Genomic DNA, 25,509 nt, shown 5'->3' with positions numbered 1-25,509 from the left:
GGACAGGTAAGAACACAAAATGTTAAAGGTTTAATCAGATGCTTTATATCACTGAGATCTAGGACTACCAAGCCTTTGCCACTAAAGGCACTGGTTTTAGTGATAGTGGATTATTTAGAAAAGCACGTTTTTATTTAGCTGCTTCTGCAAGTGTGACAGAGAGCCTGTTCGTACAAAATAACAATTGTATAATTATCATTATTTCCAATACATAAAGGTATTTTTTGCAACATCTTTTCTTTTCATAGACACTTGAACTCTTCATTTTTAAAACCGATCATTCTATGAATGTTTTCCTCTCTATGTGCATGCAAGAAATGTCTAATGAAAAGCTTAGCTGGAATTTAGAAAAGTTGATGAGCTTGTCACTACTCGATCGATTTACGCTGAAGATGGATTGTGACTTGTATGTTTCTAACGATGCGTGATTAATGTGAGATTCTTTGTAGTCATGGACTAATTATTTGAAGGTCCCCTTGGTGCCCCGGGGCACTCAACCAATGCTGTTGCCTGTTTGTAGTAAATCCGACCCATCTGCCACTCTGCCATTAATTAATCAATTGCAGTGTGCCATAACAGGAGGGACAAGCAGTCTGTTACAACTAAATGTTAATGTGTTCGATTAAGCTCCATCTATTAATACTTTTCTTTCTGACTTGTCAAGTTCATTCACCTTTCAAGTGGGAATTAATTGTTTTTTCTAAAGCGACGTTCGTCTCTGTAAAGTGTTTTTTTGAACGATTCCATTGATTTAGCAATTATAGGATCAGTGGATCACGTTTCGCATTTCACCAATCAATTCAACATGCAATCTATCGATCGTGTACATTTTGATAATTTTATCAAATCAAAATCATGTCCCCCAACTCTGGGTGGATGGATTTGTTGTGCTGCAGGTGGGTTTGATTTCCACACCGGGTGCGTCCTGTTGATGGGGGCGTTTCATTTCCAGGAGGGGCGGAGCTTGAATTCCAAAGTGGAGCGAGTTTCCTCTCTCGCTACGTCACTCCGGGATAGGCTGCGAGCTGTCGAGCAACAGCGGCAGTCTACGGGGTTTCGGGCTGATAACCTTCGCGTCCTGTGGTAAGACTAACCTCCAGAAAAACACCAGATTATCTTCCTGCGGATTCTACTTCGATTAGTTTGCATTTTTTGCGCACAAACTGCGAAGGTTTTTGTGGCGTCTGGCGTCCGCAGCTCCGCCGTCACAAAGTTCAAAAGCGATGCTCTCCCTGAACTACAACGGAAACTTTTATGGTGGAAGGCCTTGTTATCTGTAGCAACAGGTCCACGGCGGCTCGTCGGACGCCGTGTGTGTGCATGTGTGTGTTTTAATGTGAGCTTTGCGGGAATAACGACGGGCTGTGTTTTTCCTGGCAGGACGGGACCCTCCTGAGCAGGAGAAAGTAGCCTTGCCTGTCGCGGGTTTCGGCTCTGGGATTAAAGTGATCGCCAGCTTTCGTCGAAACCGCCGGTGGGGATTCATGCTGGGCTGCTTAGCTAAATGCGGTACGAAGCTAAAATGATGCCGGTGAGTTATTTTTTTCTCCGCTGAAGTTTACCTTTTTTTTTTCGTATTGTGTTTGTTGTCGACGTGTTGTCACCGCAACAACCCCCGCAATGCTACGTTCATGATTTACCTGGACATTTAAATAGACGTGGCAAGTTGATGCCGTTGCCTCTTCTCTTGCCATTTGTGTGTCAACACAGCTGAAGTTATTCATCGGTGCATTTACACTATGCTGTGCATTAGATGGTGCGTTTGTTTTCAGGTATAATCCGTGCACAGATCGATCATCTCGTGCATGCAGTCGAAATCTCAAAATACAGTTAGATATTTTTTTCCTATTTCCAGCAGGGACATCCACCAAAAAAAATCCATTAACTTGCTGCAGATGCATTTATTCTGTCCGCTTTATCACTATACACACACATCCATCCATCCTGCTCAGGACACACAACTAGCAGAGGGCACCTGCCAAGTCTTGCTGGCACTGGGCTAACCTCGGCTCTGGACTCCTGCCATGTCATCACTATCATCTTCATCATCATCATCAGAGGTCTATTGCTTTTGCTGCAGTGTGAGGCTCCATCTCTCAGCATTTCTCTGAAATGTGTGCAGGGAGAGGGTAGCGGACAGTAGTCTGCCTGCCGCTGCTCACCCCAGGAAAATAACATCACTAACAGATTCTGTTAATAAGTATTCCAGTTAAATGTTGCTTGCCTGCTGAGGGAAGATTACAAAATGAGGGGCAGTACTGGTCATCTGTGAAGATTTAACTGTGTTAAGTCTACAGTTTATTTCTCTGAAAGAATAAACTCATTTTATTTGGCTGTTACTGGCTCATTTCTTGGCAGCCAGTCTGTCACTTAGTTTTGTGATTAATTACCACTTTAATAAGTTGTGGGGGCACAGCCAGAATGTATCTTCATCATCGGTTCATTGTGACAGATTTGCACTGCTCCTTAAGATACCCAGTGTACAATCACAGGAAGCAGAAAAGCAGCACATTCACACATTTTAGAAATTGGAACCAGAATGTATTTATCACTGTGTTGGTAATAGATCAGTCTTTTAAAACTTTGTTAATTTGTTGTTGCCTGCTCAGTAAACTGATATTTTCAGAAATGGTGCTTTCCAGTTGTGGCAGTATAATGTTCAGTGTAGAGGAATGTGTAACCAGTATTGATATTGTAATATTTATGTTCACCCTAGTTTTTTTGGTTTATTCCATTGTGTTTTTAGCAAAGAGTGTGTAACACACAGTAGTAGATTTTTTACGCTGAGGTAAAAGAGAAAACTGAGGAGTTTTTGTCCTCACAGACCTGTACATCCAGTAGAACATCTTGATCAGTGAATTAATCGTCTTAGCATTAGGGTTGTGTTTGGATGAATCCTTTCCGGTTTGTGACCTCAATTTGACTTCACCTTTAGTTCGTGTCGTCACAGATATAAACTCTAGCTGCTGCTAACAGGAACGATTTCTCCTTTGGACTTTAGAAATTGTGAGCTTAATAATTGCCTCCTCTTCACTGATTGTGTCATGTCTGGATGTGTCTCTGTAAATGTGTTTCGGTGTCCTTGATTGCAACCCTGCTCCTGGCGTTGGCCCGATAAACACAGAGTGGCCTCTATGTAGCCGTGTCCGACGTGAGGTATTGTCTTATAAATTACACCAACAGCACATGACCCTGCATGTGCGGGCCAGGGGCTCGGGGGGCCGCCGCAAATGTAGCATCATAATTGCTGCCTGGGATGGTAAATAGGGGGTCACTGTTTCCTGAACACAATGAGTTACAGGGACCTTTTAACAGCGTGTTGTGGAGAGTACATTGTGTGTGTGCCTGTGCGGTGGCAGCGTGCTGATAAGGGATGCTCGCCCTTTATTGAACCACCACATCGTATAACTCATTTACCCCAATTTCCTCTTATCTTTGCTTAGACCAGTCTTTGTTCTGCAGACACCCTTTATGCCACATTAATGCCCGAATCCTTTGTGTGTTTATTAGCTCGTATTTCATCTTATTGAGCTTTTTGTCAAGATTAATTGTATTAAAATGGTAAAATTCAACAACAGAAGCTAAACATGGGAAGAAAGGCTGATTTTGGGTTTTCACAGAAGAGACCATGTCACTTCCTCATTCCTCTCTCACGGCACAGGTTGCTTGCTCTGTAGATTTTTTTTTTTTTGAAGATACTCTTTCATGGATTATTTAACTCAGCAGTTTGTTTCCATACGTGTTTGCGTCATATCTTGGTCACGCCACGACAAATCGCAGTGTTGCCTGACATGATGGTGGCGTCACGACGGTGGGAAAGTGAGGTGATGTTCTGGGAAGCCTGATTTTGCTGCATGTGTCAACAGAAACCTGAGGAGGCTTTCTGTGTGGCCACCACAGGCTTTGTGTTTACTCTGGGAGAGTTGTGGCGGTTACATAAGTACGCGGTCATGCGACAGATAAGAACATTTGATTGCAGAATTTTGACTTTTGTCTTAAGGAGTGGATCTAGGCAGGTGGCTATATCAGGAGACATGATCTTTATTATGACACTGTGGTTTTATGAATTCAAGCGAGTAAATGTTAATGCCATGTCATCATAAGACTGTACATTCTGTACACAGGTTACATTTACTAATCTCTGGAACTATTTACTGAAGTGAAATACAATATCCCACAAACAGTAACTGGATAATTTCCTTGAAAGTAATCTGACTGTAATGCCTCGGTCCCACAATGGCATCATAACATTAGCCTGGTTTCAGCCTGGAACTTTACAAAAGTTTAGGTATCAGTTTAGTACCACAGAATATGAAGAGATTCACGTTTTTGCACAGTTCATGTGAAAATAATTCAACATTAAAGTGATGCAACGGCAGAAGGACCCACTTTCACACAATGAATACATTGTGACAGCTTTGTCTAAGGTTGTGCCGCTAATCTCGTCATGGGGACCACGAAGGCCATGTGGGGGTTTAGGTTAAGTCAGGAATCAATGGTTTCTTTTGTGCAGTCCCGGTTGCTGTTCTACCGCGTCCCCAGAGCCACCAGGAGAAGGCAATATTGACAACAGGCCGCGATGGCTTTTCTACGCTGGAGATTATGCATGCAAATGCAGAGGTGCATTTTTCCTCCCTCAGTTGTGAGGTGTGTGTATACATATATTGATAATCGCCTATAGCTTAACCTCAACACAGTCGAAGAAGGATATTTTTAACAGGGCCAATCCACTAAAGATGAATCAACATTTTTCCATGACTACTTTGAAAGTCCAACACTACATTGTGTCAAAATTTCACATGTACCACCCAGAGTTTAGCTGGAGGAGTGGTTAAGTTAAGAAGAAGTTGGTTGTTTATCTAAGACAATCCAGGAAGCCTTTAGACATTCAAATTTTATCGTGAACTATTCAGACCTCAGAATTATATTGGTAAATAGCTTGAGTCAGTCCTTGAATCGGGCATTAAAACTATTGCTCCTTAACTAATTTTGTACCCGAGTCCTGGAAATGTTCCTGTGGTGGAAAAGAGCTTTTGTCCTCTGCCTGCTGCATTCATTCACTCTCCTGCTTCACTGAGGTCTCTTTTGCATATGACAGATTAAACACCACAAAGACATCATTCAGTGCACATTTTCAGGAAGCCAATTAGAGTTTCTAACGCATTTTGAATCACGACCTGTTTCCTGCAGACTTCCTGCATGAATTCATGGTTGATAAACGATCATTTTACCATACTGTAAATTCTCATACAGCTCACACGCTGTTTTTATAATTGTGTGAATGTTACAGTATTCTGTTAAGCCTTTTTTTTTTTTCAGCATGGTTACTAATTTATGCCTGTGTATATTTTCTTTAATAGTCGTCATGTTGCAATAGCCTTGGTGTTTCTCGTAACTCCTCAAAGTTGCAGACAAGAGGGCTTGGAAAAAAAAAAAAAAAAGATACATCCTCTCCTTTTTCCACTAATTCCGCTCCCATTTCCCGTATCTCCCAGATAAGCATAAATAGGGACTGTCTCATCACGTAGACCGGGAATGGAGGAGTGTTGCAACAGAGTAGCTTATGAAGAGTTGGGTTTAGTGCTGCAGTGCAGACAGAGAGATGAGGTCCTGATGGCAGACACACAGTTTTCTGCAGCTTCAGTGTTGTAAAAGCTGCTCCGTTTTTTTTCTCTCTCTCTTTAATGTTGCGGCTCAGTGACACTGCTGTGTGTTCGGATTCTGTTTGTTACGTTACCCCTGACCTTTTCTCCCTCTCGCCCCTTCGTCACCTAATGCAGCAGAGAGAAAGAGGGACAAAAAGAAGTAATGCAGAAAGCCATTACGGACTTTTCTGCTGCCTTGTCTGTTTGAAGGACTGCTCCGCTGGAACTGTGACAACTCTTTAGGCTGGAGCAGGGCGCTAACCTAGGCTCACACGGGAAGATGCTGCAGTGTCTTCCAAACCTGTGGTAATTAAATTCAGAGGTGACTCCGTCAACAAGACCTAGTTGACTCGCTTACCACAGCAATATTTGTAATTGAAAGACTGCGTGGACGGACGACCCTGCAAGCTGGAAGGCGGCAGATTCTCCAGCATGGATGAAGATGTAGTCCCAGTCGTCTCCTGATCCATTACGCTAACCTATTTTTTATTTTTTATTTTTTTTTGGGATGGCTTTCACCGCAAGCTATTTGGTCTTGCATACAAGTGGTAACCAATCTCAGGATATTAGATCAAGTTGTCTGACACCTTGCCTTTTTGTTATGACCGCATCAGTGCCCCTCTGGGGCAGAGATCTTGGGAGCGTTCTGGAGCTGTCTTAAATTTCTGCAAGCTCCACTTTTTTCTTTTTTTTCCCTGATTTTACCTGATAATAACCGCCTGTTAATGCACATGATCCTGTCCCAACTTTATTGAGCTGTGCTTCAAAATGAGCTAGCATGTTTTGTACAAAGACAAGTTGCTTCTAAATGTGATTTTTTTTTTTCTTTCTTTCTTGTGACAGGATTTGATTTACTACTTATTCTCTTATTGCAGAGTAATTTCATTATTGTAAGGTTCTTTTATTTTTTGATGAGGCTATTCCTGGTATCGAGGAACTGCAGTGGCGGACAGTTTTGGTCGCTTGTAACTTAATATCCGACCAATTGCATTTAGACAATGGTCTTGAGAGCCGAAGGAAGGAGAATTGACCCTGGCAGGAGAGGATTTTCAAGGTGGGTCACTGGGGATAATTGGCTTGTAGGAATAAGATTTGTCGCAATAAGATTTCCTGATGAACGCTCTTCTAACTTAATATTCCTTTTGAGCTATACTCCCACTCATATTAAGACGAGAAAAGTCTCCCAGCTCCTCTGTTTATGTGACCCGGTGTGTAGCTGCAGTCCTGCATATGTTATCTTGAAGGATCAGTGGGAGTGCCACCCCGGCACACATCAACACGGCATTCCTTTCTGTAATTGGCTGCAGCGACAGTGTTGATGTTCAAACTGAAGCCATCCCAGTGTACTCTGTCTAAACAACTGGAGTGGCTTGAAAAGCCTGTTCAGGTTCGCAATCGATGGCATCTGCTTTAGGGCCCCGTCTGGCTTTAATGGCATGGAAAAGGATCCAATTTACACATCAGAGAGCGAAAAAATTGGCATCTGTGTACTTCATAGCTGATATCTTCAGTGCTCAGTGTTTGGAAAAAAAAAAAAAAAAGCCCCTTGCCCCCCCCTACGGACGCTGCAGCTTAATAACTTGAATACATAGAGTCAGTACCAACAGAGCTGGTTGCTATGCACTTACTACAACCAACAATAAGGGTTTGTAGGCTTTGGATTACTGACTTTCCTCCAGACTGTCACTCTTTCCACCTGGCGGGTCAGGTGCTGGCAGCTGCAGTCACTGATGTCCTCCTACATGTTTTAGTTCAGTGTTATTTTCTCTCGCGGTTTGATGTTACAGCCTTTCATCTTTTGAGAGAGACCCGCACTGTCCCATTTGTATGGTATCTCAAATGGTGGATCTGGAGCATGTATATTTGGGATTTTTCTTTTTGCTTGCCCAAGTTAGTTCAAGAAAAAAAAAACACTGCTTATTAATAGTAATCTGATATTGAAAATCGTGACTTCTGTCCCGTTATATTAGCCCATAGCAGCTGCACCTCGGCTGTAAAATATTCAATTTAAGTCTACTGTTATAACACTGAGGCTGCAGGCTGTTAAAGGGCTATATTTTTATATAGCGGATTAACTTAATCCTTGAGATATAGCCCCAATGACCCGGCCTTATAGTGAGCTCCACTTTGACAGTATCTACAGCGCAGGCTGCAGCATGAATAGCCGCATTTCTCTACACTGGCTGTAATTGTCAATATGCAATTCTCAGCCGTCACAGCAGCGTCACACCTCGGGAGACAGATTTGACTGAGCTGATGCTATGATGGAATTAGAAAGCTGTCCCCATAACAGTGAACCCCAGCCGAAGAGGCGGCTCGTCCCTTCTCCTTCTCCTTCCCCGGGGCGATCTCTTTCCCCTTGTCTCCGATAGGAAGAAAGTGCAATTCAGCAGTTGCTGCTGTCAACCACTCCACACCTGACAGACGGACAGAAGGCAGTGTGAAGCCCATCTCTGTCAAACGTTGTCATACGCAGTCTGAATCGGTTCCGTGTTAAGACCTCCCAAAGCAGCGATTTCTTGTTAGCGGTGGGGCTGTTGTGTGTCTGCTCTGAACCTGCCCTGTCTGATCCTTATTGAGCCGTTTAATGTTATTTTCTGTTGTAACCATAAATATTTAATGAACTATCAATTTGTCTTGCAAGTCTTCGCAGTGAGTCCTCTCACCTTTATGTCGGTACACTTATTCTAGGCCTTTTCACCCTTTTTTTTACTGTCTTTCAAACTATCTATAAATTAGTAATAATATAATTGTACTCTAGAATTTCATTTTTTAGAAAATGACACATGAATAATTGATCGTACGCTCTCTGAAAAATGACTCCTCTGGCCTCACTTTCCATTATCTATGGAACAGACTTCCAATTAGCATAATGATAGTAAGTAAGTAATAATAATGAGAATGTTTTCCCCAAACGTACTGAACATGATCTATCACTCCAAGCCTAACAGGAATGTGAAAAAAAAACACCCTGATTAGCATAATTCATTACGTGCATGTAGGACATGTGTGCAATATTGTGGCCAGTCAGGAGTGACCACATGCACCGTGTGTGTGAAGGTGAGCTTCAAAGTGCTCACTCATGGCTCCTGATGGTCGAGATCATTACCTTTTAGTGCTGAAGAGGGTTTCAATCACTCCGCAGGACGACACTCCCCTACCTGCACCGAGCGTCACTGCTTCCATTTTCTCGCAGCCTTTGGGCTCCTTTCTTTCACACACAATGGGGGGGGGGGCATTTAAATCTGCTTCTGGGAAGGTGTGACGATGTCGGCTGCTCTGTTACTGTTCTGTTCTGTTCTGTTCTGTTTTTCTTACTTTTTAACAGCAGACTGAGTGAAAGTGATGCCATTGAATTTTTTTTTCTTCGTTTGTTTTAGATTTGACAAAGGTTTTTTTTTTCCACATGATCAGAACAGAAACTTCCAACCAAAAACTGCTTTTAGCTTTGTTGCCCAGGGTGGGCTTCCTCCACAGAGCTGCTGTGTTTACAGCGTTTGATTCTGTAGATTGCTGAAAAGGGTGACTCACTGCTGATCTGTTCCGTTGATGTGGACCTTTCATCAACATCCGTATTGAACAAACCAGTTGAGTCAGATCCTCTGAGTCAGACCCCCCCCCCCCCCCCCCCCCTTTATATTCACCTTCATTTTATCCGCACAATAAAACAATCTTCCCAGGTTTTATACGTTGCCAAGGAAATTCCCTCAGTAAGCTTCATCGGAGGAATAAAAAAAAAAAAAAAGGAGCGTGTGGCTAGTCATCTTGAGACCATTGTGCTTTTGCTAAGTGTACCCCACAAAAGCAACCCCGGCTACTTTTGTTTCTGCACCACGACGCAGCTGTTCTGGATGCTCACCCCCTTCAGCCCTTTTGTGCCGGTGACCCCGCTGACCTGATGTTCCCACCCTGGCCCCTGTAGGTGCAGCCATTCATAGCTGCTGAGAATTAAAAAAGAAAAAGAGCCTAACCTGGGATTCAGGACATTTACTACACTACTCTGATAGTTCTACTCTCTTAAGCAGCAGTCCAAGACCTTGAATAACCTTATCTGTTCCGCCATTATTACAGGCACTGTAAAGGCTGTGCCAGTACCTGGGGTCGAAACCAAACTGTTAAATATTCTGAAGTCGTGCAATTCATGCCTAAAGGACCTCAGATTTTAGGTGATATATTTTAACGCTGTTTTTTTTTGTTTGTTTGTTTTGTTTTGTTTTTTTCAAATTGACTTTAACTTCGGTTTGACCCAGTCTTACTTTCTTTAATTAGGGTGGATTCCTGGTACTGGAACAGCCAGAACTGAACAAGATCCTGTGTAAATATTGAGTTTGAAGCTCAGTGATTGTAAGCAGTGTAGTCTCATGTGATGTTGTTGCCTGTATTGAGGATTCTTGCTGATAGACAACTTAATTTTCTGTTTTTCAGTGTGTGCGTGTTTCAGTAACTGGTTAACTCCATACTGAACTTTTTTTTTTTTTTTTTTTTAATCAGGAATGATTTCACTCTTTATAAAACACACTGACACACACACATCCAGCTCTTTCTAAATCCTCAGTGGTCTGCTCCTCCAGAGCACTTGGCAGGGTATTTAGTGTGTGTGTGTTGGGATGGGGGGGGATCTCTCACTGTGGTGACAGCACTAGTTAGCAGTGAGACGGTGTGGGATGAACTGGAATTCTAGAAGCTGCCCTCTGATTTTTTTTTTTTTTTGTTGTTGACATAGAGGAATGGGGCCTGGGAAACAGTGCCGCTATCTGTCAGGCACACATTTCAAACACAAACACTGAGCCAAAGTGAAATCAGGTACCAGTTACAGAGAAGCTCCTCTCTGCTTGCACCGCCTCTGTCGGGATTTACGTTTTCTCTCTCGCTCATCTAATATGCAGGCCTGTCTCTCCGTCTCCCTGTCTCCCACAGATGTTCCTGACTGTATACCTCAGTAACAATGACCAGCATTTTACCGAGGTCCCCGTCACCCCGGAGACGCTCTGCAGGGATGTGGTTGACTTGTGCAAAGAGCCGGGGGAGACCGAGTGCCACCTGTCTGAGATGTGGCGTGGATCCGGTGAGTGTCGGCGCGAGTGTGTTCTTCTCCTGATCCGTCCGCTCGCCAAACAGGGCGGGGGATTTTCAGTCACTGGTGTTTTGTTTTTGGAACACGTGAAGAGACAGCAGCCAGTGTGTAGACAGTCTTTTTTTTTTTTTTTTTTTTTCTTTATTTGGTAGGAAATTGCTTTCTTGAAGTAGACCATATGAGGAGATTAGCTGTGTGGTCATCTGCTTGATGATTTCTTTTTGAAGGGCTTATCTCATTGGAGCCTGCGATGCAAATGAACGGGAACCAATAATCCCTGTAACAAACACGAGCACAGGTGGGAGGAAGGGAGAGACGGGGGTGACGGGTCGAGGTGTCTATGCCTGTCTTATCTCCCCCCCCCATCTCTAACAGCGGAGAAGTACTGAAATCACAACTCAAGGAGCCAGGCTTGATAGCTGTTTCCATGGCGACTTCGCCGTAAGACTGAAGAAAGTGCCAATTATTGTGTTTGAGTACTTCCACAAGTAGCCTATAAAAAGATGGCTAAATACTGGATGTCTCATTTGGCTGCCTCTCACTGCAGACCATTTTGGATTCTCCTTGAATACGCTGTAGCCACTTTTTCACCCAATTTGAAACTAAAGCGATTCTTTCCGCTTTCTTTTTTTGTAATGTACTGAACCATTTCTGCCCCCGCTTTCTTTGACTTCGACGTGGTGTGATACGCATCAGTCCATTCATGTAATGAAACGTTCCGAGTCTCTTTAAAACAACATGCTGAGGAATAGTTAATGAGCCCTCTGGCTCGGCGCTGGCCAGAATTATTGACAACACATTATAGTTGTTTTCCCTGAAGTCATTACTCAGAAAGCCTCATGTAAATTTTGCTGTTCAAATGAAATGGCTTTCAGTGAGTGTTGGACGGGATTCAAAAGAAACACTATTCGCACGGTTAACCTACATATGTGCTGTCACATGTTTTGACCTTGTTGTGCTTAATATAATTAGAATGTTTCAGTATTGAGTTTGTGGGTGTGTGTGTGTGTGTGTGTGTGTGTGTATTTAACATCCAGAAGATGATGTTTTTCATGCCCTCCGTCTTTAGAGAGAGCTGTCGGCGAGGGTGAGCGGATGCTGGACGTGCTCCAGCGATGGGGACAGCACAGGGCGGAGGTGCGCTTCTTCCTGCGTCACAACCGAGCCCCTAGCAGGGAATCCGGTAAGTGTCGGTTCCGAGTACACGGCACGGCCGAGCACGCAACAAACGACAAAATACAGAGGGAGGTGACTTTTCCTCACACGAGAGCTGTCATTACGTGAGGGCTGTGCTCATCAAAATCAATTTGACACAAATACAGTGAACCCAAGGCGGACCAGCTCCTTTTATTTTTATATCCCAGCAGACCACCTTCCCTATCTCCACTACACAGGCTCAGGAATTGTGCTCCTAGCACGGCCTTTATCCGCTACAGGCTTTAATACTAGTAGGCCTTAAAATCCTTGAAGCCTTACTTAACTGCTCTGTAGGAGGCCGAGCTGAGAGCAGGGTGTCCCAGTCACGTCGTCATAAGCTTGTTACTTTTCAGTTTTCTTAGGAACACAGAAAAGTCTGGTATTTTTGGTCGCGCACTATCCTCTCAGCCCCCAGTTGCGTAACTAAGCCCTTTTACCCCTCACAGCTTGAGTCTGGCCCGGCGATTAGATGGCTGTTTTCCCTTCCTGTTATCTTAGCCTGCTCTTGTTTTCCCACAGTTTTAGCGTAGCTCTCCTCCGCCTGTTCTAAGTTGCTTCTCTCTCCTACAATATCTTTAACGAAATTAGTTACGTTGTGCACAATCCCTCTCAGCCACTTGGAACATCTACCAAACTGCAAAGTGTAAAATTCACTTCTGTGTAACATCGCGCTTTTTCACCACCCTCTCAGCTCAGTGTGGCTTAATGGTAACTGGTATGTATTTAACATATACACTGAGGGTCAAGGGGCGCCTAAAACCATTATGCAAGCTGAAAAGCTTCCGTAAAGAGCAAGTGCTTTAAAGATGGAGTGTGGATTGTCAGATGGCTGGCTACTCGCTCATGTACACACACACACACACACACAGATGTTGACCCACCCACAGACGATTATGTATGAGGTTAAATCCTGAGATTATTGTAAGTTACAAAGAGCGCTGATCCCAGTTGTTTCCCAGAGGAGTGAAGATCATTCAGCGCCAGCCAGTCTTTTTTTGTTGTCGTCGTTGTTTTTTTCTTTTCCAAGCTTTGTACTGACGCACATTCAGTGTAGCAGACCTGAGAATATCAGTTTGTTTGTGTTCGTCAGTTCCAGTAGTGGACTAAAATGAGCTTCGACGTGACATCAGGTGATGCTCTGTACTAGAATGTCATGTCTGAAGGCTTTTCTTACTCTGATTGCTCAGGAGGGTCAAGAGGCCCAGAGCCGAAAAGAAATGGAGTGAAGGGTCCGCCAGACAGAAGGATGGAGAATGGGGTAAGTAACAACAACAACAACGCAGACGGGCAAGAAAACATTTTTTATTTATTTCAATTTAAAGGCTTAACAGCTACAACTCATGTTGCATAGTAATACCTTTATAGGACATTGAGAATGTGGGTCAGGTAACCATAACCCTTCGAGAACTGTTTGACTGCAATGTAAACAACAGGAGAACTACATGTTCTCTCTCTCTTTCCCAGGTGGGAACGCCCCGGATGGACATGACGCTGGCCGAACTGCAGGAGATGGCTGCTCGGCAGCAGCAGCAGATCGAAGCACAGCAACAACTTCTTGCTTCCAAGGTGTGTGAATAAGTTCGGAATCAGAAAGAATATATATGTGTGTGTGTGTGTGTGTGTGTTCATGATGTGAGAAGCCTGGGACAGCTCCCTGCTGGGAGTTCTCACTGTATCGAGCTCATCTGGTATTTGAAAGCCTGTAAAGAAATGCTTCCTGCTCTGGAGCTGTTTTTGTCTTTGCTTTAGATTTTTTCTGGGGTTGACGGCGAGAAAGCCGGTTGACAGAACGCATGCCAGTTGTAATTGAGCGCCTGAGTGAGCATTCTTTTCCCTCAGCACCTCCGAGATGTTCCGGAACCCTTCTGAAATGTTTCTGTTGTGTCGATGCGATTACACTCTGTGAAGATAATAGATGTAACTGTGTACAGTCTTTCTTTGTTGCCGTCTTTAAGCTTTGCCCTCCGGGCTGCTCTTTCTTCTGTGGAGCTTTTTAGCATTCACTTCCAAGCACTGTACATGCCTGAGGACAATTTAAAAGACCGAGGAAAGTGACAAGCAAGCAGTCAAGTACACTGGCGTGCGAGTAAAGTCAACAGAGAAGCCTCACCTTCAGGACCCGTCACGAGGACGGTTCAGGATAGTGGCTGGATCGTGCTCACCTGGAAACCTGTTTAGGAGTGTTTTGTCACGTTTGTGGCATAGAGGATTGACAACAGAAAGTCAGACTTTACTTATTTAAACAGTTTCCCTTTTCTCTTGTTCAATCAAAACATATGTGCGCGATACGGCTGTCTGCTCAGCTGGACTCGACAGGGACGTGGACGGATCATTAATTCTCGTTCTGTCGGTTTTTCTCTCTCAGGAGCAGCGGCTGCGCTACTTGAAGCAGCAGGAACAGCGCCAGCAGCAGCAGGCCTCTGAGCAGGAGAAGCTGCAGCGCCTCCGAGAGAACATCGAGAACCAGGAAACTCGGCTTAAAAAAGTCCGGGCCCTGAAGGGCCAGGTGGAGCAGAAACGCCTCAGCAACGGCAAACTGGGTGAGCCGAGTCGTACGGTTTGATGCTAAATAGCTTCAGATGTCTTTTTTTTTTTTTTTCCATTCTTCTGTCCTGTCCGCCATCATCACTCGTCTCTCGTCCCGTTCACAGTGGAGGAGATCGAGCAGATGAATAACCTGTTCCAGCAGAAGCAGCGAGAGCTCGTGATGGCGGCGTCGAAGGTGGAGGAGCTGAGCCGACAGCTGGAGCTGCTCAAAAACGGCAAAATGGAAAATTTCCACGATAATCAGAGCTCAGTGGCTGAACTGGATCGCCTCTACAAAGAACTACAGGTGTGCAGGCGTTAAACTGAAATAAAGATAAAAGAAGATTGAAATGAGTGCAAGTCTTGAGACTGACCTTTCGTGTCTCTTGTGTGTCTCGACGATCAGCTGAGGAACAAGCTCAACCAGGATCAGAACTCCAAGCTGCAGCAGCAGAGGGAGAGCCTGAACAAGCGCAACCAGGAAGTGGCCGCTATGGACAAGCGCATCAGCGAGCTCCGGGATCGACTGTGGAAGAAGAAAGCGGCGCTGCAGCAGAAGGAGAACTTGCCTGTAAGTATTCCGGTACGTCACGGCCACAGTGGGACGTCCGTCATGTGGATAATTGTATCTGCCAAAACATAAATGCTTTTGCTCAGAACTCCCTCTAGTGGCCTTCTAATGAGGGCTGTTTTTATCTCTCTTTACCTCCTGGAACCTCAGACCCACAGGCATTCAGAGCTCAGCCGCACCAATGTAAGGCTCCTCTAACTTGCTGTCTTCTGTTTGGGGGAAACCATACGAGCACTTCTCTTTCCAGAATCAATCCTCTTTCTGTCTCCTTTCATTTTTTTTTTGATCTTCTTCCTTTGATAGCTGATGGGGTTGGCTCATTGCTCCGATCATGTAACAGAGCCACATCTGAGTTTACGCTCCGACTTCTGCACTCAGCTGTGTTTTCAGTCCCATTTGGCAGAAACAAGTCCTGAAGATGAGAGTGAAGTAATAAGTGCTGACTGATATCACAGACCGGCAGGAATGTCAGTGAAGATATTATCTTTTCTGTTTGCCCTCTTGGCAGAGGGAAGGTTGGATAACCACTTTTTTTTCTCTCTTTTTTTTGGGGAGAGCACCACTTACTAATGAATATAAAGAAAAATTGCAGTGTTTAAAGTGATATATTCATTGGCACACCCCTCCAGATGAGTCTCATCTCCTCCGATCCTCACTGCCTGTTTCCAGGAGTTGTTCAGAACAAAGGTTGCCTTGGGACTGTAAAAAATGAGTCAACAGATTTGCGTATGTGACAGACTGAGCAAGAGAAATTAACATCCTCGCTGCTTGAGGTTATGTGCTCATGCAGGTAGCACGGGTACCTGAGGGGCGGTCAAAAATTAACACATAATCGTCCTGATTGCGTGACGGACGATTTTCTGTTTTCATCTGGTGAAATGGCGAGCCATTTCGCTCTAATCCATGCAGTTCTTTAATTATGTTTTCCTAATCAGCTCCCCTTTCTTTCAGACATAACGGTTTTAACAGACTTCAGCTGAATTTTCTTTCATCCTTCAAATTAAAACTAAACAAATTAACCAAAACTTTTTTTTTTTTTTCATTAATTCTAACTCATAACTTTGAAATGACTTCTCACTGTTGCTGATGAGGAAAAAAACATACTCTCTTGAGGGTTAACCATGTAATATTTACCAAGCAAATGCAGTGCTGAAACTATAAAGCGACCTTTAAGTTTACACATGAATAATACATGCTGTAATGGAGTTTCTATCTAAATGTCTGAAGCAGTGCTTTAACACAACTTCACAAGCAATAGGAACAGTTCACTGACTACACAATTGTGTGTGTGTGTGTGTGTGTGTGTGTGTGTGTTTGTGCATGCGCATGCACACTTAAGTAAAAGATGAATAGGCCGTGGTGAGGAGGTGATTTACCCGCACCCTGCCCAGAATCATAATGACGGAGGCTTTTTCACATCAGCACAAAGACACACTCCATCCAAGCCGCTCTCTCCTCCATCCAAACACCCTCGGCCTGGCCGCCACACGCAGCCAGCCTGACTGATGAGAGGGAGACCCGGCGCTGCCAGATGAGAGCCGGCCCGCATTACCACACTCACACAGTCCAGAAAAACACACAGAGAGAAGGTTGATGTTCGCTTGGAAAAGGGGGACGACTTGGTATTTTGAACTGCTGTTGCATGTTTGTGTTGTTTTTTTTGTTTTTTTTTTTCTCAAGAATGGCTATCCCGGTAAAGAGAGGGCCTCAAAAGACACTCATCTTCAGGTAACTAAACTAGCGTTTGAGCTATACATGTGCACCTGTTTGCATTCCAGAAGCTTCTGTTAAGGACATCAGAATCCATTAGTTTTACCTTTATTTTTCTGTTCTTGTCAATTATTGACCCCATGTTTTTTATTTATTTATTTATTTTTTTACATTATCATCATTAAACTTTGCCTCAAAAACCATATCAAAGGAAATGCTAATTATGTGTGTGTGCTCTGTGAGAGGTTTTATCCATAGTGATTGTGTTGCATTTTCACAGAGCGCATCAAATTAAGCAGCAGTGTTTTAAGAGGCCGTAGTGACTGAGTAAAATAAACACCCCCCTGTTCCCTATATGACTTCTGGCTTCTTGCTTGTTAAAACTGGTTTTACAATGCAGGATGTTTTCTAGAGAAAAAAAAAAAAACTGCCAGGCCATGAACTTTTTAAGTTTTTTTCAAGTTTTAGTCAGCTTAATGCTGTAGTAGAAAACTGTTACAGAGGAAGAAAATAACAGCGTTCATAGTTTAAAACTTGTTAGAGAGGAAGGCAATGTTGCTTTATTACATTACTTTGGCTCTTATATTGTATAGCCTCACGTCTTTTTCTACAATGTAATAGTTTTGTCTTTGTTTTTTTTCTTCTTCACCTGAAGTTTTTTTTGATTAAAAAGTTTCAAACATTTCTATTGTGAAGATTGTGGCTTTCACTCAAAAAAAAAAAAATCAGAAAACATTCTGAAATGCAGCAATATTTTGAGACACTGTATTTTTGATTCTCATGACTAAAGAACAAAACAAAATGCTGTTCCCCCCCCCCCCCCCCCCCCCGTTTATTTTGAAAATCACTCTTTTGTTGCTTCTACATTTATATACTTGTGATCATTGCAGAAGAAATTCAATACAGAAGATCCTTCTCCTACTGATTCCCAGCAGGAGGTGTACTTTCTTTATTCATTACAGTTTTCACCTCATGTGGATGAAGCTTTTGTTTGCCCTGGTGCCACCTACAGGCTGAAGTTGTCATTACTGCAGCATGTATTTGTGTTACGGTCCCATTGTTTTCATTCTGTGCATATATTTTATTATTTTATTTCACCGTTCTTTCTGTGATACACATCTCTTGAATGTTTGTTCTCGCTCAGCCTTGAACAAGATCTTTCCAAAAACCCTCACGGTTTTTATTTTTCCCTCCGCTAACGGCCAACTATTTCGTTTCCTCTTCTTTCCCCATGCAGCTGCCCTCTGATGGCCAAGCTGGACAGCAGTCAGGACCGTCTCGCGTGGCAGCGGTGGGCCCGTACATCCAGTCGTCCACGATGCCCCGGGGCCCAGTGAGACACGACCTGCTGGTGAAGCCAGCCTACCCAGACGGTACCGCCACCCTGCCGGGCCCGGACCCACAGATCAAGACCGGTACAGGTGAGCAAGAGAGAGACACAGCTGCAAACACAATAAGTGAAACGGAAATGTGTGAAGAAATGTAAAGTGAGGCGTCTTCAAACAGAGCCTGGTTCTTATTGACCACACGCTCCTGTATTGTCGTGTGTGTGTGCGCTGAAAGCTGGGTGTGTGTTTCAACACTGTCCTGCACCCCCCAGCAGGAGCGGCGGACTCTGGAACCACAGCTGAGTGTGATGTGACTTTGAGCTCAGAAGGTAGACTGTGTGATGTGGTCTTGGCTTGCTGAGTCTGAACAATACTTAATTTTTTATTTTTTTCCTGACATTTTCTTACGGAAAGGGTGTGGTCAACTGTTAGTGCAACTGTTTTGTTGGCACAGTGTGTGTCTGTGTGTGATTTAGACAGAATGAATTCATTTCTCACTGGTTAAAATGATGTTTATGTTTTAAGAGTAACCTATACTTGCACATGCACCCCCTCCGTGCACACTGCGGCCCCATAAGTCAACTCTTTATGGTATAAAACAGCCAGGGTAGATCTTCTTGCACACTCCAGTTGTTCCCTTATCCATGAATCATCCCCGCACTGGTTAGGCAACCAACACGGTGCTTTATGTAATTAAAAATGAATGATCCTACATCAAGAATGTTCATTACAGAACAACAGCTGGGGAGAAACCGCTCCCCTCCCTCCCTTCATCCCTTCTCCAGCCTCCCCATCCACCGTCTTCCTGTTTCAAGCAAATCCGCATAGAAGAGCTGAAAGTAACCATTTTCCCCAGTCTGTCATGTTGTTGCATGCAATTATCTCTGAATGCTGAGTTGACTTTGCAGTAGAGAAAGAGGAGAGTTAGGAATGGGCGGGGGCACGGAGGAATCTGCTCCTCCCAGACACCCTTTCTGTCCGGGACCCCGTGCACGGTATCATCCAGGCTGCTGTGGTCTGTTGTGCTCTCTGCATGGCCCCTCACGGCGGGCCCTGCTTGGGCCCAACCAGCATCACGCCGACACCAAAGGGAAATCCGGAGCTTTAAGGCTACTTTGTTTTTTTTTTTTTCTTGTCTTTCGAATGCATCTCCCTCAGAAGCCATGTTCTTGCTTAAGCCTCTGAAAGAGCTGCGGGCGAAAAGAAAAGGTACACACTCGTGTCTGTGCGTGTGCACTTACGTGCTTTCGATTCGCCGCGTTGAGATTTCTTGACTGAAGATGAAACGGTCTTAGGATTTCCTGGCTCTGTCTCTGGTTCCGTTTGCTGTTGTTTGTTGAAGCGTGCTGGTTGAGCTCTCTCTTCAGTTCTCTTTCTGCAGCTCGAAATGGGTCAGTTGGAACAGACACATAACCTTCACTTGAACTGACATATTGTGCGGATTGTGACCTCCCCAGTCTGGTCTCATCCCCAAAATGTGTGTTTCTTACTGTTTCTGAATAAGACTTCTTCTAAGAGAGAATTTCTTTGCATCGTGTTGACACTGTGAGGGGAATCCTCCTGTTTTTACCTTCTCTGATGTGACGCTTATTCTGCTGCAAAAACTCTTTACTTTTATTGGTCTCACGGCTCACGACTTTTCAGCCAACCGAAAAGCAAATGATGAGCACACAAAAAAGAAATCTACAGCATGTAATTTTTCTGTAATGACTACAATTTCTTCTGCTGTGTCACTCTGCAGCACAGCACCCCGTGAACTGTTCATCCACATGAATAATGACTGAAACTAGTTCAGCATTGTGTGTTGGTGTGTGGTTTGTGGGTTTGTTTTTGTTTAGTTTTTTCTTTTTTTTCCCTTATTTCATTGTAAAGTAAGAAACCTGTGGTCTTCTTCCTCTGGTCCAACAGGCCTTCAGCCTGGGAAGCTTGCAGACTGGAGCTCTTCAAGTCCGGAATCCAACACCAACGGCCACGGTCCATCCTCAACGTTGCCGCGAATGACCTCGCATTCCAGCTCGAAAACGGAACAAGGCAAGGGAGACACACACGCACAACACCATACACACACACAAACTGAACCACCATACAGATCCTCTCATGTCACCTTGAAAACTATCAAACAGGAACAAAATCTTCCGAAGGGGCTTTGCTCTCACTTCTGATGGAATCAGACTTTGTTCGAACAAGACTCATTTCTGTCTCTGCATGCGTCTTGTGATCAGATGAGTCAGAGCTGAAGAGAGACAAAAAGGTGCGTCCATTTTCCATGTTTGAACCAACGGAGGTTCCAGCCACCTCCCTCCGCAAAAACCAGAGCAGCGATGACCTGGTGAGGGATGCACAGGTAAGAACATGCTCCTGAATAGATGCTCTATATATATATCCGCACAGGCCTGCTGATTATAAGAAGAAATATTTAAGTCATTTAACTGGATGTGTCTCTGTTTCCCCCCAGTCTGCTCCCAAGGCTTCAGTCAAGGTGCCTCCTCCTGTACCAACCAAGCCCAAAGGCCCAGGCGTTGTGCCTTATGGCAAACCGGGCCTCAACACTGGCACCTTCCCCAAAACGAAGGCCCACGGCCAGCAGCCCCCGGCCGGCCAGGGCCGCGGCCCGCTGCCGCCCTCACAGAGCCAGACACTCCCTCTGCCCTCCAAGCAGGACACTCCACCAGCGGCCACGGTGCGGCCCTTCACCCCCGAGCTGCCCTCCAAAGACGCCAACCTGAGCAAGCCGCAGACCTTAGCTGCCAGCTCCATCTACTCCATGTACACACAGCAGGCCGGTTCCGGGAAGCCCTTCCAGCCCATCCAGGGCGCTCTCAACAGAGCTCAGACCCGCACCAATGGATTTGTTAGTGGTAAGAAAATGCAGGTTATCACTTTGAATGAGCTGAAATGAGCTGCAGTGACGGCATCTTTCATTCTCAGTGGAGTTCCTATGTGTCATGACTAGGAAATCTCTTAAGGAACACATTCACCATATGTCTTTTGCATGGTTATGATTGAAATACCCCTACAGTAATCATACCCATCATGAAATATTCATAAGTCCCTGATCAGACAAACAGGCAGCACAGGCGAAGCCATCTGTTTAGATCTTCCATTCACTGACCTGCTGCTTCTGACTGAAATTAGGGAGAAACTCATGTTGTACCTGAGACGATGCTGAATATTTTTGCTTGTCCACGGTTGTAGTCAACACTTGTTTTATGAAATCCACAGGATTTAACTTTAAAAATGAGTGAAACTGAAATAAACTGATAATCCTGTGAGAACTGTCCAGTACTGCCTTGAAGCAATTAGTCATGAATACAAACTTGTAGTTTAACAGCAAAATTATTATTATTATTTTTTTTTTTCAAACTGAGGCGGGGTAAAACATCATGTTCAGAACAATACGCATTCTTGATCATTGTATTAATTTGCATGTTTAATTGTTAAAGGCTGAGCCTTTGTGGCTGATTTGTACTTATCACACTATGAGACTCTTTTCATGGTGCTTTGTTATAAATCTGACAGCAGGAGAAGGAGCAGCGAAAACAGCCAAGAATTATACATGCAGCACAGGCTTCACGCTTGGTTTCTTCCTCTCTTTTAATTGCAGTGTATGGTAAACCGGTGATTCCCGGCGGCGGCTCTCAACACCCAGACAACCCGTACCTAGAGCGCCGCTCGCCTGCTCCGGAAACCGACGTCGACCACGCCGGGGCCGGTTACGCGGGCCCCAGCTCCTCTGAAGGGCCGCAGCCGGAGACGGAGCGAATCCCCCGGCCCCTCAGCCCCACCAAGCTGCTTCCCTTCATCTCCAACCCCTACAGGCACCAGAGCGACGGTGACCTGGAGGCCCTGAGGAAGAAGCTCTACAACGCCCCGAGGCCCCTGAAGAAGCGCAGCTCCATCACTGAGCCCGAGGGCCCCGCAGGGCCCAACATCCAGAAACTCCTGTACCAGAAGACCACGCTGGCAGCTATGGAGACCACAGTCACTGCCGGAGAAGCAGAGAAGGCGGCAGACGGCTCCGTGGCCCCCCACGGTCCGAACCACGAAGGCCACCCAGCAGAGATGGGACAGACTGCGGAGGGGGGTCCGCTCCAGCCTCCGATCCCAGGCGTTAACGTCCCCATCCCGCCTTCCGACGAACAGACCAAAACCATTTCAGTCATGCCAGAGAGCGAGGATATTATTCCTCCACCGCCGCCGTCTCATCCTGCCCCCAGACCCGACGACGCCGTGTTCCCGCCGCTGCCTCCGCCGCCGCCTGCTGGCTTGGAGGACACGATGCCCAACCTGCCTCCCCCACCTCCAGAGGGCTTCCTGGAGGAGTTCCCTCCGTACCCACCGCCGCCCTATCCCAGCGGGGCGGAGCAGGACAGCTTGGGAGAAGACACCTTTAACATGAAGGCCCCAGAGATCACTGGACAGGTCAATCTGCCACCGGTAGGTCCCAAGAATCCTGGCTCATCAGCACCCAGATGTTTTTCTTATGGTGTGTTTTTATTACCCGCTGCATCTGTTAGTTCTCCAGGCACAGGTCATGAGTTACACCGAGGTCTCACTCTACTTTCTAATGACCTGCTCTCAGGTTATATAACTGAAAAATCCCCGTCAAGTGCAGCTATTGTTACCGGAGAAAATAGGCCTTATTCTGGTCACACTAAGCGTATACCTACCCTGTTTTCACCCCCCTCCCGTTTACTGAAAAGAAGTAGAAAATAAACACCGGTTTACATTCTCTCCTCCGTAATCTCTCACTGAACCTCCTTAAGCAGTTTTGGATGGTGGTGAAGCAGGATTACCTCCAATAAGAAATCGATGCTGTGACCCATTTTCTTTCCTGGTTCACTCCTTTGTTACCATCATGTGAGAACAAAAAAAAAATTAGGTTTATTTCTCCTCCCGTGCACAGTAATTGTTCTCAATGAGGTTGCATAATTATACTTTTGGCAGGAAGAATTAGTTTGTCGCAACTTGTGCTCAAAAACTGGATTAGCAGTCCAATAAGAGCCAGGAAAAACCAATCGCTTCTCTTCTGAGTCCAAACCAGGCAGGGCTCCGAGCAGACCCCTCCGGAGAACACGCTGCGGAAAAAGAAATCGACCAGTCTCACATCTGAGATCTGCCTCCGCATTTCTGTGCTGTAGTGGTCTCAGAATCATTTGTGTAACGCAGAGTCATGGTTGTGTCTTCAGGGAAAGAGGACCAATTTGCGAAAGCCGGGCTCTGAGCGCATCGATCACAGCATGAGGGTGAAGTTCAACCCGCTCGCCCTGCTGCTGGACTCGTCTCTGGAAGGAGAGTTCGACCTGGTACAGAGAATCATCTACGAGGTAAAAACCCCCAGTTTCACTTTTTAATTTATCCATTCACTGAAATAAACGTTTAACTCTTACTGAAATCAATTGTTTCTAAACTTTGTCACCCTCATCTGTTTGATATCAGGTGGAAGATCCCAGCCAGCCCAACGACGAAGGCATCACTGCACTGCACAACGCCGTCTGCGCCGGTCACACGGAGATCGTCAAGTTTCTGGTTCAGTTCGGAGTCAACGTCAATGCTGCCGACAGCGACGGCTGGTGAGTTCAAGTCTTTTTTTAAGTAATAAATATGTTTATAGTGCACTCAGAAGCTCAGTTGTTTCATTTCTGTTCTATTTTTTTTCTCCCTCACACGCTTTAACTCAGGACGCCTCTTCACTGTGCGGCGTCCTGCAACAATGTGCAAGTGTGCAAGTTCCTGGTGGAGTCTGGGGCCGCAGTGTTTGCAATGACTTACAGCGACATGCAGACAGCCGCTGATAAATGTGAAGAGATGGAGGATGGATACACCCAATGCTCACAGTTCCTTTATGGTGAGCAAAAGAAATGGCTTTTCTTTATCTTTTTATTTAGTTATTTATTTATTTATTTATTTTCCCCCGTACTATGAATGTTTGTAAACATGACTTCTACATCGGCCTTTCTCAGGCGTGCAAGAGAAGATGGGTATCATGAACCGAGGTGTGGTCTACGGCCTGTGGGACTACGGGGGCGAAAACCCAGACGAGCTGTCGTTCCGCGAAGGCGACTGCATGACCATCGTTCGCAGGGAGGACGAAGACGAGATCGAGTGGTGGTGGGCGCGCATGGGCGACACGGAAGGCTACATTCCCCGCAACCTGTTAGGGGTGAGTCGTGCTTCGCTGAACCCGTAAGCGTACGGACGCGATCGTTAGATGAAACATATATGTCTGACGTCCATGTTTATGTCTCCACAGCTCTACCCACGAATTAAACCAAGGCAGAGAACACTGGCTTAGAAAACCAAGAGCCCTGTACGATTCCAGTCTGGCAAAAACACACACACGCACACACAGACACACACTTAACTTTAACAGACTGAGGATTAGAAGGACACTGCTGCAATGAAGAGACAAGTACCGACCAAACAATATGAAGGATGAAATATTTCTGGCACTCTGCGTCTTGATCGCCGAGGCGCTCTCTCCTCACATCGAGCTCCGGGATCCGGGACGCGTCTTCACAACTTCAGGCTTCGTCTTTCCTTGATTTCACTCAAAATGCCACAGACTCCGATATTGGGACGTATATGGATCACGCAGTATTTTTTTATTGACGGCAAGTGTTTTTTTTTTTTTTTTTTTTTACACTCGTGAACAGTGATTTGGCGCTCTCTGTCTGGGATTCAGGTTACTTTCTGACTTTCCGACACATGGGGGGGGGTTGTTGTACGTTGCATGCGGTGAATGAGTGGATGGAGACGACGATGACGCTTTTGAAACGCTCTGTTACCATGACAATCTCCCGGGGGCTCGTCTGTCGTCATCAGCCCGCCTGACTGTGCCTCTGAATTACTGCACTGTAGGTGTAAAGTTTCAGCCGTGACCGCCACTGTTCTGCTTCAACAAGTTGGGGAAAAAAACGGCGATCTGAAGCTTTTCGTTTATTCTGTGGTCAATGATACCCAGTAAAAGGCCAGTGTGCGTTTCTGCACTGTGCACGTGGTTGAGGTACCATAGATGCTGTGTATGTGTGTATTTCTGTCCCAAAAACTAGTGAAAGGAGGCTGTAGCAATTCTTCTCGTTTGTTTTTTTTTTTTTTTTTGTTTTTGTGACAAAACTGACTTTTGAATTGATGTCAAAAAAAGATGTAATGCAGTATGAATTTACTATTTTAATACAGCCATTTCATCGCTGTACAGTAATCTGAAAGGCAATTGTTATCGCAAAACCCTTTTTTGTAGCAATCACAAGGATATGATAGTCAAAACAACACTGATGTCCTGATGGCAAACACACAAATGGAACCTGAAACCTCCCAAAACACAACGTATCACATATCTGTCAATGCAGATGTATTTATTTTTGTTACTTCTTTCTTTAGCCCTTTTGTCAGAAATGTAACCGCAAGTGTACTGTAGTATTTCAAATATTTACAATAAAATACTTTGTACTAAATCCA

The 25,509-nt window shown here is 44.9% G+C and overlaps 1 protein-coding gene across 4 annotated transcripts; it reads left to right on the top strand.

Annotated features, from left to right (window-relative positions):
- The first annotated feature begins 1,007 nt into the window (after nucleotides 1-1,007).
- On the top strand, nucleotides 1,008-25,509 carry tp53bp2a (tumor protein p53 binding protein, 2a). Of its 4 annotated transcripts, XM_030106314.1 has the most exons (21): nucleotides 1,008-1,083; nucleotides 1,381-1,531; nucleotides 10,563-10,710; nucleotides 11,789-11,902; nucleotides 13,104-13,174; nucleotides 13,381-13,482; nucleotides 14,282-14,456; nucleotides 14,568-14,749; nucleotides 14,849-15,013; nucleotides 15,164-15,196; nucleotides 16,694-16,741; nucleotides 17,961-18,144; nucleotides 19,960-20,082; nucleotides 20,274-20,395; nucleotides 20,507-20,909; nucleotides 21,656-22,488; nucleotides 23,241-23,378; nucleotides 23,491-23,624; nucleotides 23,733-23,899; nucleotides 24,015-24,214; nucleotides 24,305-25,509. In XM_030106314.1, exons 2-21 carry the CDS (start codon nucleotides 1,505-1,507, stop codon nucleotides 24,344-24,346), a joined length of 3,411 nt encoding a protein of 1,136 aa, XP_029962174.1. In that variant the 5' UTR covers nucleotides 1,008-1,083; nucleotides 1,381-1,504; the 3' UTR covers nucleotides 24,347-25,509. The 4 variants fall into 4 exon arrangements, with proteins under 4 accessions (XP_029962174.1, XP_029962176.1, XP_029962177.1 ...); XM_030106316.1 differs by lacking the exon at nucleotides 15,164-15,196; XM_030106315.1 differs by lacking the exon at nucleotides 1,381-1,531 and having other exon boundaries at nucleotides 1,040-1,083.

The sequence above is a fragment of the Salarias fasciatus genome, chromosome 13 (assembly GCF_902148845.1).
Source record: "Salarias fasciatus chromosome 13, fSalaFa1.1, whole genome shotgun sequence".
NCBI lineage: Eukaryota > Metazoa > Chordata > Actinopteri > Blenniiformes > Blenniidae > Salarias > Salarias fasciatus.
Note: the sequence above shows the minus strand (reverse complement) of the source record. Positions and strands in the feature narration are given on the sequence as shown.

Coding starts and splice junctions, on each gene's coding strand:
- tp53bp2a (XM_030106314.1), top strand. CDS start 1,505: ATGCGGTACGAAGCTAAAATGATGCCG. Junction 16,742..17,960: donor CAAAAGACACTCATCTTCAG/GTAACTAAACTA, acceptor TTCCCCATGCAG/CTGCCCTCTGATGGCCAAGC. Junction 20,083..20,273: donor CAGCTCGAAAACGGAACAAG/GCAAGGGAGACA, acceptor TCTTGTGATCAG/ATGAGTCAGAGCTGAAGAGA.